The sequence below is a fragment of the Rhinolophus hipposideros genome, assembly GCF_964194185.1.
Source record: "Rhinolophus hipposideros genome assembly, chromosome: 16".
NCBI classification, from domain to species: Eukaryota; Metazoa; Chordata; class Mammalia; order Chiroptera; family Rhinolophidae; genus Rhinolophus; species Rhinolophus hipposideros.
Window position 1 is genome coordinate 46,592,013 of NC_138062.1, and position 14,443 is coordinate 46,606,455.

General features: G+C 38.2%; 2 protein-coding genes across 10 annotated transcripts in view; one reads left to right on the forward strand and one right to left on the reverse strand.

Annotated features, from left to right (window-relative positions):
* The window catches only part of LOC308508697 (adhesion G protein-coupled receptor E2-like), a 46,421-nt gene extending 42,337 nt beyond the window's left edge, over nucleotides 1–4,084 (forward strand). For 5 of the 9 annotated variants that reach the window (XM_081075804.1, XM_081075806.1, XM_081075805.1 and 2 more), the window contains 3 exons: nucleotides 532–700; nucleotides 786–896; nucleotides 3,796–4,084. In XM_081075804.1, the coding sequence (XP_080931930.1) occupies nucleotides 532–700; nucleotides 786–896; nucleotides 3,796–3,804 (289 nt within the window). In that variant the 3' untranslated portion in view covers nucleotides 3,805–4,084. Of the gene's footprint in view, nucleotides 1–531; nucleotides 701–785; nucleotides 897–3,211; nucleotides 3,369–3,795 lie in introns of those variants that run through there. The other 4 variants (XR_013995068.1, XR_013995069.1, XR_013995070.1 and 1 more) reach the window with 2 other exon arrangements.
* Nucleotides 4,085–10,080: 5,996 nt separating this feature from the next.
* LOC308509410 (adhesion G protein-coupled receptor E2-like) overlaps nucleotides 10,081–14,443 on the reverse strand; it is a gene marked incomplete at both ends in the record, with an annotated part of 30,120 nt that continues 25,757 nt past the window's right edge. The window contains 4 exons of the mRNA XM_081077386.1: nucleotides 10,081–10,168; nucleotides 12,923–13,023; nucleotides 13,652–13,762; nucleotides 13,848–14,016. Of these exons, the coding sequence (XP_080933512.1) occupies nucleotides 10,081–10,168; nucleotides 12,923–13,023; nucleotides 13,652–13,762; nucleotides 13,848–14,016 (469 nt within the window). The remainder of the gene's footprint in view (nucleotides 10,169–12,922; nucleotides 13,024–13,651; nucleotides 13,763–13,847; nucleotides 14,017–14,443) is intronic.

Genomic DNA, 14,443 nt, shown 5'->3' on the forward strand with positions numbered 1-14,443 from the left:
CACTAGGGACATCCTTTGCTTCCCTCAGCTTTTCACAGAATGAATGGCCTCTGCTTTGGGCAAAGCATGCCCTGGTCAGTTCATAGAGAGTGAGATATTGGGGACAATACTGGATGGGACCCAGGCAGAGGTACCACACAAATGTTATAAATGACCATTTGCTTTAGTCTTTCCTCTGGGCTGTGAGGTCTATGAAAACAGAAATCTTGTCTTTGTTATTTTTAATGCCCAGGACCCAGCACAGAGTCAGATACACTGATTATCCTCAGAAATGTCAGTTGAATGAAATTAGGGACATTCAGGAAACATCATGATAGTTTTGAAACCCACATTGTGGAGCATCACTACCATTCTCAGTCCAAGTCAAAATGCCATCGTGGACCCAAACAGCATTTCTGTTGAGGGAATCGTTGAGAGTAAAGACCAAAGTTGATCACTACTCAATCAGAGAAATCCATAGAGTGGAGATGAAAATGGCTTTGATTCTGTTGTTCTCTGTCTGCCATGGGCCTCCCTTCTCCTCCTGCCCAGGATGCTGACATTTAAAGCGACAGCTCAGCTCTTCATCTTGGGCTGCACCTGGTGTCTGGGCATCCTGCAGGTGGGCCCAGCTGCCCGTGCCATGGCCTACCTGTTCACCATCATCAACAGCCTGCAGGGCGTCTTCATCTTCCTGGTCTACTGCCTCCTCAGCCAGCAGGTACCACTGTCCGACTCCCACTCAGGACTCTTTCCCTCCTCACTCCTCTCTGTGAGCTGACTCAGAGCGTGCTTTGCCTCTGCAGGTCCGGGAGCAATATAGGAAATGGTTGAAAGCGGTCAAGAAAACCAAAGCTGAGTCTGAGAAGTACACCCTTTCCAGCAGGGCAACGTCTGAAACCTTCAAAGATAGTGTGGTGAGATCACGCATAGCTCCCAGAGCACTTCACTAACTGACCCACTCAGTAGCTCATGCAGATCACACTGGACAACCTGGGTATATCGTAGGTGATGCCCTAGGATGACTCACACTGGCTTCACTCTTTCACTCATTAACCGTTAGCACTGGTCTCAGTTAAAAGTACATATATATTGCTCTTACTCCTTGGGAAACCATGTTCATCTTAACTTTTACCCATCAACACTCTTATTGAAGACCTATCATGTGCCATACATAGTTAACTAAATAAGCAACAATTAATTATATGAATCAGTGATTCATATTCTACTCAGTGACACACTGTCTTACCCTTTTACTCTTCATCCACCTCATTCTCATAGTTACTCAGCACCATCCCTCAAAAAAGGCAAAAATGGGGGGAAATGACATACATATTTAAGAATTTAACAGAAATAAGTGTTAGCTGGCATTTTAGACTTTCTTAGCAAGACTGCCTGACATTTTCAGCACCCTTCACCCACTGCAAAACCAGGAAGGAAAAGCAGTAATGGTATGCGATAATTCATGGCAGTGATTGCTAAAAACAAATACTGGGTTAGATTTACACAGTTCTTTTTTTATTTTTTTAGAATTAGGAAGTTCTTTTATCTACGTTTCCTCACTTCTTCTTCCACCTTTTATTAAACACCCTGAGTCTTCCTTTTCATTTAAAGGAGCTTACTAATCTCCCAGGAAGTCCTTCTGCATTTCTCTCATTACCGTATTCACCCAACCTCTACAAGTACTGGTTCCATCACTGAGTCTCTATCTCCTCTCCCTTTCTCAGCAAATATTCTTACCATCTATTTCATAGATAATATCCAAGTCATCATGATGACTCTGTGCACTGCACGCTCCAACCATACCAACCAAATATTAGCATGCATCCTCTCCACTTTCCCATATTGTTGACATAATTTCCCTTCTCCTCTTTAAAAACAATGCTTCTACCCACAATTTGGACCCCATCATCCCTGCCTTATTAATTATCCTTACATTATTGTTCTCTCTCCCCCTCCTCCTTCCCTCCCTTTTCCCCTCCATCCTTCCCTCACCTTCTCAAAAGTATTCTTCCCATAGTCATAGAATATTTGGTTCTCTTCTACCTTACAGACATGTACTACTTGGCCTACCATTCCCTGCTAGCTACCAGAAGAGTTGACTTTTCTCTGTCTCCATTTTCTTGCTTTAAACTCACTCCCTCAACCCATGTAAATATGGCTTTTTTCCCCACCTCGTCCCATCAAAGCAAATAGTTCTTAGGTCTACAATGATCTCCATGTACCTAAATGTCCTTCCAGAAACGTATTACACTATTTATCCCTCCTTTTTCATAAAGCACTCCATCTATATCCTGTCTAGATTCTGTTTACACATCTCTCCATGTTTTTCTTCCATTATCTCTACCTTTTGTCCCTTTGTCTTCTTTATAGCTCTATCCAATGCATTGGTTCCAGAACAATTTCAATTGTCTCTAAATTCTTTCTTCCTAGACAATACTTGTTTCCCCAAAAATAAGACCTAGCCAGACCATCAGCTCTAATGTATCTTTTGGAACAAAAATGATAAGACTTGGTATTATATTACATTATGTTATGTTATGTTATGTTATGTTATGTTATGTTATGTTATGTTATGTTATGACCTGGTCTTATATTATGTTAAAATTAGACTGGGTCTTATATTAATTTTTGCTCCAAAAGACGCATTAGGGCTGATGGCCGGTTAGGTCTTATTTTCGGGGAAACACAATAGCATCCATTCCTTAGATTCAATCACTGTCTAAATGCAAAAGATGGCTACATATGTTTCTTTAGTTCTAACCTCTCCTCTGAGAACTAGAGGAGTATTTCCGGTTACTTAATTGACTTCTTTGATAGCTCCAAGACACCTTCAACTCAGGCTTCTATCAATAGAAGACTGGCAGTCTTTACCCTGATCCAGGCTTTTCCCATGGTGTCTTTCTCTCTCTGCATGGCACTGTGTCCATCCTGTGGCACAAGTTTGGAACATGAACGTTGCTCTCAACAATTATCTTATTTCCCACCACACACCATCCAGTATACAGACCTGTCGTTTTTGTTCTCAGCATGCCTTCAGTAAGCCCAGCTGGCTCAGCCTCCTTAGCGAGGCTGGCATCTTCACTTGTGTGAACAACTGCAGTACCTTTTCTTACTCTTGTCACCTTCTACTGCCTCTTTACACAGACGTCAGAGAGATCTTTTCACAACACAAATAAAATAATGCCGTGCCTTTGTTAAACCTTTATTATGTACTTTCTCTTGTGTTCAGTTCCGAATAACTTCTGGAAGCACAACATTTATATATACTTCTTGAGTAGAGAGAAACATGTGCAATTGCCCATCTCAAATGCCAGAAATTGCACCGAGCTTTCTATAGATCCAGGAATAAATAACTCATTTTGGGAATGGAAAAAATAAGGTAAAAAAGGAAGAATTAATGTTTCTACTTTTATGTCTTAGTAATAATTAACAATAAATAACATTTCTGACCTTTCATTAATTTCCTACCTGCCCTCTTTTATGACTCCATGCATAAGTAATAGTTCACAAACCCAGAAACAGAGGGATCAGAACATACGTTTTGAAACAGATAGCTCATTCTTTGTAGCACACTTAATTGTTCTTATCTTCTATAACTTGGGGTTAGGAAATGTCGGGAGAAGGGTGGGACTTCTGAGAAACACCAGGGTCTAGAAAAATAAAATTAATATGGCCTTTTCTTACTCTGACAAATCCATCTAGCAAGGAAATTTTATGATTAAAGGCTTCTTAAATTTCTTCTTTTGTCAAAGGAAATGTTTAAGTTATCTTTCTATAGCCTTATGTGTCATTTCTAAAATATTATCTTTCCAGGTTAATTAAGAAGATCTTTTGAACTATATCCTCTTATCCCATGGAAAATCTTTGAGCCACTAAGAAAGGACAAAAAGACTCTGTTGTGTGTGTTTCAAGAAATTCATCATGTCAGCAATATGGAAGAAGTCATGGTGGACATGCTTGACCCTCAATTCCTACAAAATCTGGAAAACTCAACATATAAAAGGCCAGTGGTAGCCCAATTCCTTGGTCACTTCAGGTTAAGTTCTTTTCTGAAGCCTTTTCTTCCTACAAAGACTCTTCCAGATGCTAAAAGTCTATGAGAAAAAAAAAAAAAAAAAAAAAAAAAAAAAAAAAAAAGCAGCCTCAAAGGATTTTCTTATCAACAACAGCCAGAAGAACGTGGATGGATGTTCACACCATAGTCTGGATTTCTTTCTTAATTTCTTTGTTCAGTATTTCTATGGGTTTAATTGTTCACTCATTCAAAAATATTAATCACTCATCATGTCTAAGGCAGAGATCAAGAAAGACACTGGTCCTGTCTTCGTGGAGCTTTCAGAGGGAAATACGAGTAAAGTAATTTTTGCAGCGAAAGTTGACTCAAAGGCTGAAAGGTCCCTATACAAAGCTGAGCAATTACCATGTAAACCATTGCACAGACACCATCTTTCATCCTCACACCAACATGCAGATATTTTGTAAAGTTACACAAAGAAAGTTACACAAAGAAAGTTACACAAAGAAAGTTATGACATATGTATATATATATATATGTATGTATGTATATATATACTTATATATATATGTATGTATATATATTTAGGCTTTGTGGGTCAGTATACTGGTGTATTAGGGTTCTCCAGATAAATGTAATTCATATATTTCTACTGGTTATGTAATATAATCCTGGGGGGGTTTTATTTTGTTTTTTTTAGTTAAGGAAAAGGGTTCACATTCATTTAAATTTTTTTAAATTTTTCTTCTCATCTCATGTAATGATCCTATTTAGTTCTAATAATTCTGATTTTCGAAGGACAATCCTGGGTTATTCTTGCTATCCTGAAAAAAATTATTAATAGTGGCCGCTCTCACTCTTGAATATGTCCTTTGGAAATCAAATCATGTGGTGACACATCAAATAACACTTTTTTTACTTAAAATTATCTTATTTTTTCAGATATTATTCTTGGTATAGCAGCTTTACTTTGCTATAATCTTTTTCCTTTTTAATTTTTAATATTTCTTCACCCCTTGTTTCAGGAAATTCTCATACTGCTGAATTTTCATCTGATATTTTCTTCCACCTATTCTCAAAATGTCTTTACTAATGAGTTTAGTCCATTTTCACTCATGGTTACTGATATGGATGTGTTTTTAGCATCTTTTTTCTTTTTTTGCTCCCTGTCCTACATTTGCTCTGTTTATTTTTAATTTTCCTTTGGACATATCAAGAGTGTGTAAGTTCCTTTTTTTAAAAGAAAGTTACACGTTCTATTTCTGCCCTTTCAGTAGTTACCCTTCAATGTTTTAAAACATTGCTATGTAACTTACAAAGCCAAAGTTAATCACTATGACAACCTATCCCCTAAACAATACAAAGATCTTAGAATATCTTAACTCAAATCCCCTCCTGTTATACAAGTTATTTTTGTTCTGCATTGTGAGTATATATTTTTATTAAAAGTTTTTAAATTCACCATTATAAAGAATATTGTCATATGCTATCTTTTTTTTTTTTTGAGGCTTAAACGCATTTTAACACTTTCTTTGAACACCAATCCTTCTTGAATCTCATTGCATTTCTCTGAATTTGATTACTTTCTTTTGGAGTTTATCTTTTAAATGTGCCTCAGTGAGAATTTGTTAGTGGTAAAGTCTCTTAGACTTTCATCATTTGAAAATGCCTGCATTTCACCACTAATTTTTTTTCACACTTGGCTTTGCCAGTCATGAGGAAATAAATACCTTCTTCTGCCTCAGAAAATTTGTTAAATTTTTCATCACATAATATTGAAAATTTCATCATTAACATAAATTGTTTGAAGATTTATTTATTTACTTATTTATTTCCTTTGACACCACACCCCCACACACACACATTCACCCATTTCTATTCGTTCTATTGGTTCTTTTCATTTATATGTATATGCAAAAAGGTTTGTTAAAAGGTATTGACTCACATAATGAAGGAGGCTGAAAGTTCCACTGTCTGCTAACTGCAAGCTGGAAAGCCATGAAAGCTGGTGGTATAGTTAAAAGGCCAAAGAGCCAGAGAGCTGATGGCATAGATTCCAGTCTGGGTGGGAAGACCTAAGAAGAACCAGGAGCCCTGAGGACAGAAGATACATGTCCCAGCTCCAACAGTCAGGCTGAGTTATTCAACCTCTCTCCACCTTTTTATTCTATTTAAGCCCTCAATGGATTAGATAATGCCCAGCCACATCAGAGAGAAACATCTGTTTTACTCAGTCTACCAAATGCTAACCTCTTCTGGAAGCACCCTCCCAGGTACTCCCCCAAATCACGTTTAACCAGCTTTCCGGGCATCCTGTGGCCCAGTCAAGTTGATACATAAAACTAACCATCACAGCCAGACACAAGCAGACCTCGGAGATTTTGCAGGTTCAGTTCCAGATCACCACAATCAAGTGCATATTGAAATAAAACAAGTCACACGAATTTGAGGGGGGTGGTTCTCAGTGCATGTAATAGTTTCACACTATATTGTAATTTAGTAAGTGTGCAACAGCATTACGTATAAAAAACGCAATCTACATACCTCGATTACAACATTTTATTGCTAAAAATGCTAGCCGTTATCTGAGCGTGTTGGAAATAAATGGCTCCGATACACTTGCTAGATGCAGGGTTGCCACACTTTCAATTTGTAAAAAAAAAAAAAAAATACTATCTGCAAAGCACCAAAATATGAAGCACAATAAAGCAAGGGTATGCTTGCTTCTATAGCAACAGTTTAGCTCTGCCATTCTAGCATGTAAACAGCTATATACACTCATAAATGAATGATTATGACTGTGTTTTAATAAAACTTTATTTATGGACACTGAATTTGAATTTCATGTAATGTTCACATGACACAAAATATCATTCTTCTGTTGATTATTTTTACCCACTAAAAATGTAAAAACTATTCTTAGCTTGTGGGCTGTACAAAAACAGGTAGTGAGCCAGATTTGGCCCATGTGGCCACAGTGTGCCCATCTCTGCCCAACTTATCTATTTATTAACTATTCTAATATTTGATGAGCACTCTTTTGAAAGGCGTGATGCTAAACTGAGAGAAACTAAAATAAACGAGGCAGATATGATCCCCATGTCCACTAATCTTGAGGACCTGTGTATTATTCGGCTCAGGCTGTCATAACAAAATATCCTAGACTGAGTATCTTAAACAGCAGAAAGTTATTTTCTCACAGTTCTGGATGCTGAGAAGTTCAAGATCAAGATTTGACAGGGTTCCGGTTTTGATTTTAGCTCTCTTCCTGGTGTGCAGAAGTCCACTTACCACTGTGTGCTCACATGGCCTTTTCTCCGTGCTCAAACATGGAGAGAGAAAAAACTCTTGTGTCTCTTCTTGCAGGGGTGCTAATCCCATCATGAGAGCCTTACCCTATCGAACTCTAATTATCTCCCAAAGGCCCAGTCACAAATACCATTACACTGGGGGACAGGGCTTCAACATGAATTTGGGGAGAGGGCACACAAACTCTCAGTCCATAGCAATCTATAAGATGGAAAACTAGAAAAAAGGGACAATATAGCAGAGTAGGTATTGAGGTCTAGGGGACACACAGCACTTATGGGGACATAACCGAAGTAGAACATAGCCCTGGTTGGAGAGGGCAGGCGGGAGCGAGCTGTAGGGTCAGCTGATGGAGGCAACCCTAGATGATTATGATTTGGGAGACAGATCTTGGCATTTACCCTTATGTCTTCTTCTTAAATCTATTAACTCTGTTCTCCTTATTTATAATGGTAATATAACAGTATTAATGGGCTTGGAAATTATACTAATGTTGATTTGAGAAGCGTCCAGATCAGTTGGTTTATTGAGTGCCCTACATTCTTAATTTCCCTGATTGTTTCCACCCGAGGTCATTTAACTTGTTATTCTGTTCCCTGTATTTTAGGTATACATACTGAAAATCAAGTCTGAAAGAACAGGTCCTAGCAAGCTTTTTCTACCATGGGCCCGGTAGTAAATATTTTTGGCTTTGGAGCCTTGCAGTGTCTTTCACAACTACTCAACTCTGACATTTAGCATGAAAGCAGTCATAGACAATATATCAATGAATGGATGTGGATGTGTTCCAATATAACTTTATTTACAAAAGCAGGCAGCTGCCTGTATTTCGCCTGTATCTTACAGTTTTCCAACCATTGGTCTAAAGGCTAGATTAGATTTAGGTTAGACTGATTTGTCAATTATTCTTTTTTTTTTTACTCTTAAATATTTTATTACTGCTGCCTACATGGTATTTATTAGCCAATCGAAAGGCAGGGTCTCTCTTTGGCCCACTGACTGGAGATGCAAATGTCTTTATTGCAAAATACATGCTCACAATTCAACATCTACAATTTCTGATTTCCATTTAATTACAGTTTACTCTTGAACAACACAGGGGTTAGAGGAGGCCACCACACCCCAGGCAGTTGAAAATCCACATATAACTTTTGACTCCCCCAAAACTTACTTGTCCCTGGTATCCATGGGGGATTGGTGCCAAGACCTCCCATGGATACCAAACTCCTTGGAAGCTCAAGTGCCCTATATAAAATGGCACAGATCAATGGATAGTCAAGTATTTATTGAAAAAAGTCCACGTATAAGTGGACCCGCTCAGTTCAAACTCATGTTGTTCAAGGGTCAACTGTAGCATGAAAGTTAGTCATCTGCAAAACACATGGAACACAGATTCCTTATAGTTTTACAAATTTTCCCCATTTTTCACGCTGTTTTGCCCTTAAGTGATTTGGTGGCAACTTTTTAGCAAATCAGTGTTATTTGTTCTTTCCAAAGAACTAAACTTAGTTTTCAGGAACTCTTTCTGTACTCAATTTTCATCAGTTTATGTAATATGTAACTAGCAACACAACTAACATTTGACCAGCACACAAAAAGCCTTCCAGGCACACCAATATCAATAGCTAACATTTAATGGGTGTTTACCACGTGCCAGGAAACACTGTTCTAAGCCTTTTACATGTATTAACTCATTTAATGCTCATAATGACCCTGGAAGGTAGATATTATGTCAATAATTCTTTGTTTACCACAAACATGGTGCTGTAACTTCGTGTTTTATCAGGAGACATATAATGTCAGGTTGCCCACTATTCACGATAAGCCTGATCATTAAGTTCAGATGGTGACTGCCAGATCTCCACATTGTAAGTGTATGCTTTGGCTCTTGTAATTAACAGTAATCTGTAAGGTGATGTTTTGACACTCTGGGACCAGCCCATTCTCCAACAGCCTTTCACCTTATGTTTTAATAGCCATTTACTAGATATTGAAAAAACATGATTTTTCTTATTTTATCATGTCTTTTACAACTATTGGCTGATATTTTTAGGTATCGTGATAGACTCAGGGATCTTTTTATTTAATATGTGATAATCCTTTTTTAATTATCATTTCTGATGATGTTCAAATTATACAAATGTGGTCAATGGGAGCCCACAGAAATTTCTTGCAGGCATAACTGCTCCAGATTTAGACCTTACCTAGATCACATGGTGAGGACGAAATAATACATAATGTACAGTAGCAAGATACACCTTTTCACAGCTCAGCTTATAAAATGTAAGGATGTAGAGACTCTATTCCCAAGCTTCTGATTTTACTCTAACTGAGGTAACCCTTTTTTTTACATATAAGCTCCATGAAATCAAGAATTGGATCGGTCTTGATCTGTGTGTAACACATGGTAAGTAATAAAAAATAGTTAAGACTTTAAAAACAGAGAGTGACGAAGTCAAGGCATGTAGGTAGCGAGACCAAATACAGGTATTTGACTAAAGGTTACTTTTCTCTCTTATGCTGTTTTAAGAAAGTCCTTTGAGGATGGTTTTCCTTGTTATATATGAGTATTTAACTTGAGGAACATCTTTGTAGAAAAAGGCCGCTGGGGAATTGGATCATAGCTCCTTGACTATGTGCTTGGAGATGAGCCTGCTGTAAGGACCAGAAAACCCCAAGTCTCCAGCAAACTGAACGTCAAACATTTACTGCATACTTTCTCCCACAATGGTGCCATGAAGAGTTACTTGTAACAAACACGAATCAGTATTTTCTCAACTCTTTGACCACAAGATGTAGTTCACAATTGTCCTCATTTTCCAGGAGACAAGATCATCTGGTTTAGTTGTTAATTTAATTATCCTGCGAAGGAAGACGTGAAAATGATATTGTGTTAAACACTGCAAGATTTGTAAACTGAAAACAATAAGACATTGTCAAAAGAAGCCAAAGAACCTAAATAAATAGAAAACAAACAACCACATGCTCATGAATCAGAAGACTTAATACAATTAAGATGGCACTGTTCTACAGATTCAACACAATCCTTATCAATATCTCAGTTGAATTTTTCTCGGAAAGTAACAAACACAACTTAAAATTTGTTTGGAAGTTCAAAGGGTCCAGTACAGCTGAAACCATCTTGAAAAAAAAGAACATATTTGTAGAGTCAATTCCCCAATTTTAAACTTGCTGCAAAGCTACAGTAATCAACATACATGATGGAGGAGAGTCAAAGATACAGAAATAAACCTTTATATTTATGGTGAATTAATTTTCACAAGGATGTCAAGACAATTCATTGGGGCAAAGAATAATCTTTTCAATAAATGATGACAGGACAACTGGATATGTAGATGTAAAAGAATGCACTCTATTAAAAACTTTAAACCATTTTAAAAAATGAATTCCAAATAAAACATATACTTAAATGTAATAATAAAACTATAAAAGAAAACATATGTGTAAATCTCTGTGACCTTGAGTTAGACAATTTTTTAAATATGATACCCAAAGCACAAGTAAACCAAAAAAAAGATAAATTAGACTTCATCAAAATTAAAAACTTTTGTGCATCAATGAACACTATCAAGAGAGTGAAAAGTCAATCAACAGAATGAGAGAAAAAAATTGAAAATCTTATATCTGACAAGGGACTTATGCCCAGAATATAAACAGAATGCTTACATATTATCGATAAAAGATAAATGACTCAATTAAAAACAGGAAAAGGATTTGAATAGATATTCCACAAAGAAGGTATGCAAAAGGCTAATAACCACATGAAGAGATGCTCAACATCATTAGATATTAGGGAAATGCAAACCAAAATCATAATGAAAAACCACACTCACTAAGGTATAAGAAAGGAAAACAAAAACAAGTTTTGGTGAAGATGTGGGAGAAACCGGAACCCTTATATATTTTAATCTTGTTTCTAGTGGAATGGGGAAACAATTTTGGGGGTTTTATGCAAGGTGGCACATAATAAAATATTTGTTTTGAGAAAATAACTGAATTTTATGTGAAAAACTACTGGAGGAGGGAAAAGAGAGATGGGAGAGACCAGTTAGGAGGATATTGCAATCCAGCCAAGAGAAGATGAAGCTTAAATAATGGAGAAGGTGATGGAGATGGTATAATAAGACCTATTTGTGAACTACTGGGGAAGAAATACTGGCATGATTTAGCAATGGATTGCTTTGAAGTGGAACAACGTTGGGAAGAGGATAATGTCAAGGATAGTCCAGGTCCTGACTGGAGCAACAAAATGGATCGAGATGCTGCTCAAAGAGATGAGAAACCCCAAATAGGATTAGTTTGATTAAGAAATGGTAGGTTCTTTTATGGGCCATGTTGAGCTGCTTCTGAGATATCTAAGTAGAGGTATCAAGTAGGCAGTTGGTAATAGTGATCTGGGGCTCATCAGAAATATATTTTTCCATCATTTCCTTTGGAAGGACACATTGAGTCCATATAGACAAGATTGTCTATGAGAATCATATAATGTGAGAATAGAAGTGTTTCTAGAACAAAGCCAGGTAGATGAAAGCTAAAGAAGGTGAAGAAAGGTCATCAAGAAGGATAAGAAGGAAACAACATTAAGAACTCAATCACGGAAATGAAAAAAAAAAAAGAAGAAGGATAGGAAAAATTCCAGCGGGTGTTGACATAGAAGCCAGGTACACAAGCAGAGTATTTCAAAATCCAATCCTGTGAAGAGGACGAAAAGATATTTATTTCATCCAGTGATATGAAGGTCATTGGAGGCTTAAGAGAAAGATGTTTTGGTAGAATGATGGAAGCAAAAGTCAGTTTTGAGTGTGAAGAAGAAGAGGGAAGGGTCAAATATATAACACTAATAAGTTCTATAAGACAGAAATTTAGCCTGTTTCAATGAAGGTGGAAAGGATGCTGTTGAAAAGGTGAGACTGCAAGGTCCAGAGAAAGACGGTATGAGCAATAATTTAAATTTATTGAGAACTCAAGAGTGTTAGGAACCAAAACGCAATGGAGGGATTAGCCTTAAAAAGTCAGAAGCACATTTTGTCTACCTGTGGTAAATGGAATGAGAAGAGAATGAAACAAATGCCAAATGCCTGGTGTTTTGAGAGAACAAAGCTGATCTTGTTTCATCCTGCTGACTTGCTTTCCTATGGGAGAAGCTAGTAGGAATATCTGCTGGGAAAAGGAAAGAGTTAGAAAAATGAGACTTTTGAGGGGAGGAGAATTTTGGAAGGAGTTGTTGCAGAGGGTGGACAAGTAAAGGGATGAGAAAAATCCAGAAGGCTTGGCAGGCAGGGTGGTGGCTCATGAAAGTTGGGAGGAGGAATGAAGCATCTAAAGACTTTGCATAATTCATACAGATCCCATGAGCCTCACTTTCTTTTTTTTTTTTTTAATTAATTTTATTGGGGTGACAATTGTTAGTAAATTTACATAGATTTCAGGTGTACAATTCTGTATTACATCGTCTATAAATCCCATTGCGTGTTCACCACCCAGAGTCAGTTCTCCTTCCATCACCATATATTTGATCCCCCTTACCCTCATCACCCACCCCCCACCCCCTGAGCCTCACTTTCTTCACCTACCAAACGGAAACATAATACTTACCTCCATGTGCTGATGTGAACGAAAAGTATGAGGAAAAGTTTTGTAAAGCAGAATATACATGTTTGGTTGGAGCCGCACTGCCAGGATCTCTCCTCAGCCTTCTGTGATTCTCCCCCGGGTTGTGCATTATTTGTATGTGTTGAAAATGTAAGAAACAATTACAGATGCTTGCGTAAGTCTCAAATCTAACTTAATACGTATTTCACTAACTTTTAAAACTGTATATGTATTTCTGTTCTTTCTATAGAGGGGTAACATGGAGTGACTTGGGGTGAAGAATGGTGCTGTGACTCTGAGAAGATAGACCATCACTGCTTCAGTCATTAGTTCCTGCTTGTGAAGCTGACCAAAGCCTCTCTCTCTCTGTGTCTCTCTCTCTCTCTCTCTCTCTCTCTCTCTCTCTCTCTCTCTGTCTCTCTCTCTCTCTTTCCTTATCAGGAAGTGTTTTGTATCCTCTCACCAAGTAAAGTTGAAAATGACATGCCCCATGGCACAAAAATGGTGTGGGGAATGAGAAGACAGTCACATGCAAGGGTCAAGATGAGCATAGAAACACAGTGAATGAAAGTAGGCAAGACCTCCTTTCATGACAAGGAAATGCCCAGATTTAGTCCAGAAGTCAATCCAGTCGGCATCACCTACGATATACCCAGGTTGTCCAGTGTAATCAGCATGAGCTACTGAGTGGGTCAGTTAGTGTAATGCTCTGGGAGCTATGCGTGATCTTACCGTGCTAGGTTTGGAGTCATCAGATATGGCCCTGCTGGAAAGGGTGTACTTCTCAGACTCAGCTTTGGTTTTCTTGACCGCTTTCAACCATTTCCTGTATTGCTCCGGGACCTGCAGAGGTAAAGCACACTCTGAGTCAGCTCACAGAGAGGAGTGAGGAGGAAAAGAGTCCTGAGTGCGAGTCGGACAGTGGTACCTGCTGGCTGAGGAGGCAGTAGACCAGGAAGATGAAGACGCCCTGCAGGCTGTTGATGATGGTGAACAGGTAGGCCATGGCGCGGGCAGCTGGGCCCACCTGCAGGATGCCCAGACACCAGGTGCAGCCCAAGATGAAGAGCTGAGCTGTCGCTTTAAATGTCAGCATCCTGGGCAGGAGGAGAAGGAAGGCCCATGGCAGACAGAGAACAACAGAATCAAAGCCATTTTCATCTCCACTCTATGGATTTCTCTGACTGAGTAGTGATCAACTTTGGTCTTTACTCTCAATGATTCCCTCAACAGAAATGCTGTTTGGGTCCACGATGGCATTTTGACTTGGACTGAGAATGGTAGTGATGCTCCACAATGTGGGTTTCAAAACTATCATGATGTTTCCTGAATGTCCCTAATTTCATTCAACTGACATTTCTGAGGATAATCAGTGTATCTGACTCTGTGCTGGGTCCTGGGCATTAAAAATAACAAAGACAAGATTTCTGTTTTCATAGACCTCACAGCCCAGAGGAAAGACTAAAGCAAATGGTCATTTATAACAAATGTGTGGTACCTCTGCCTGGGTCCCATCCAGTATTG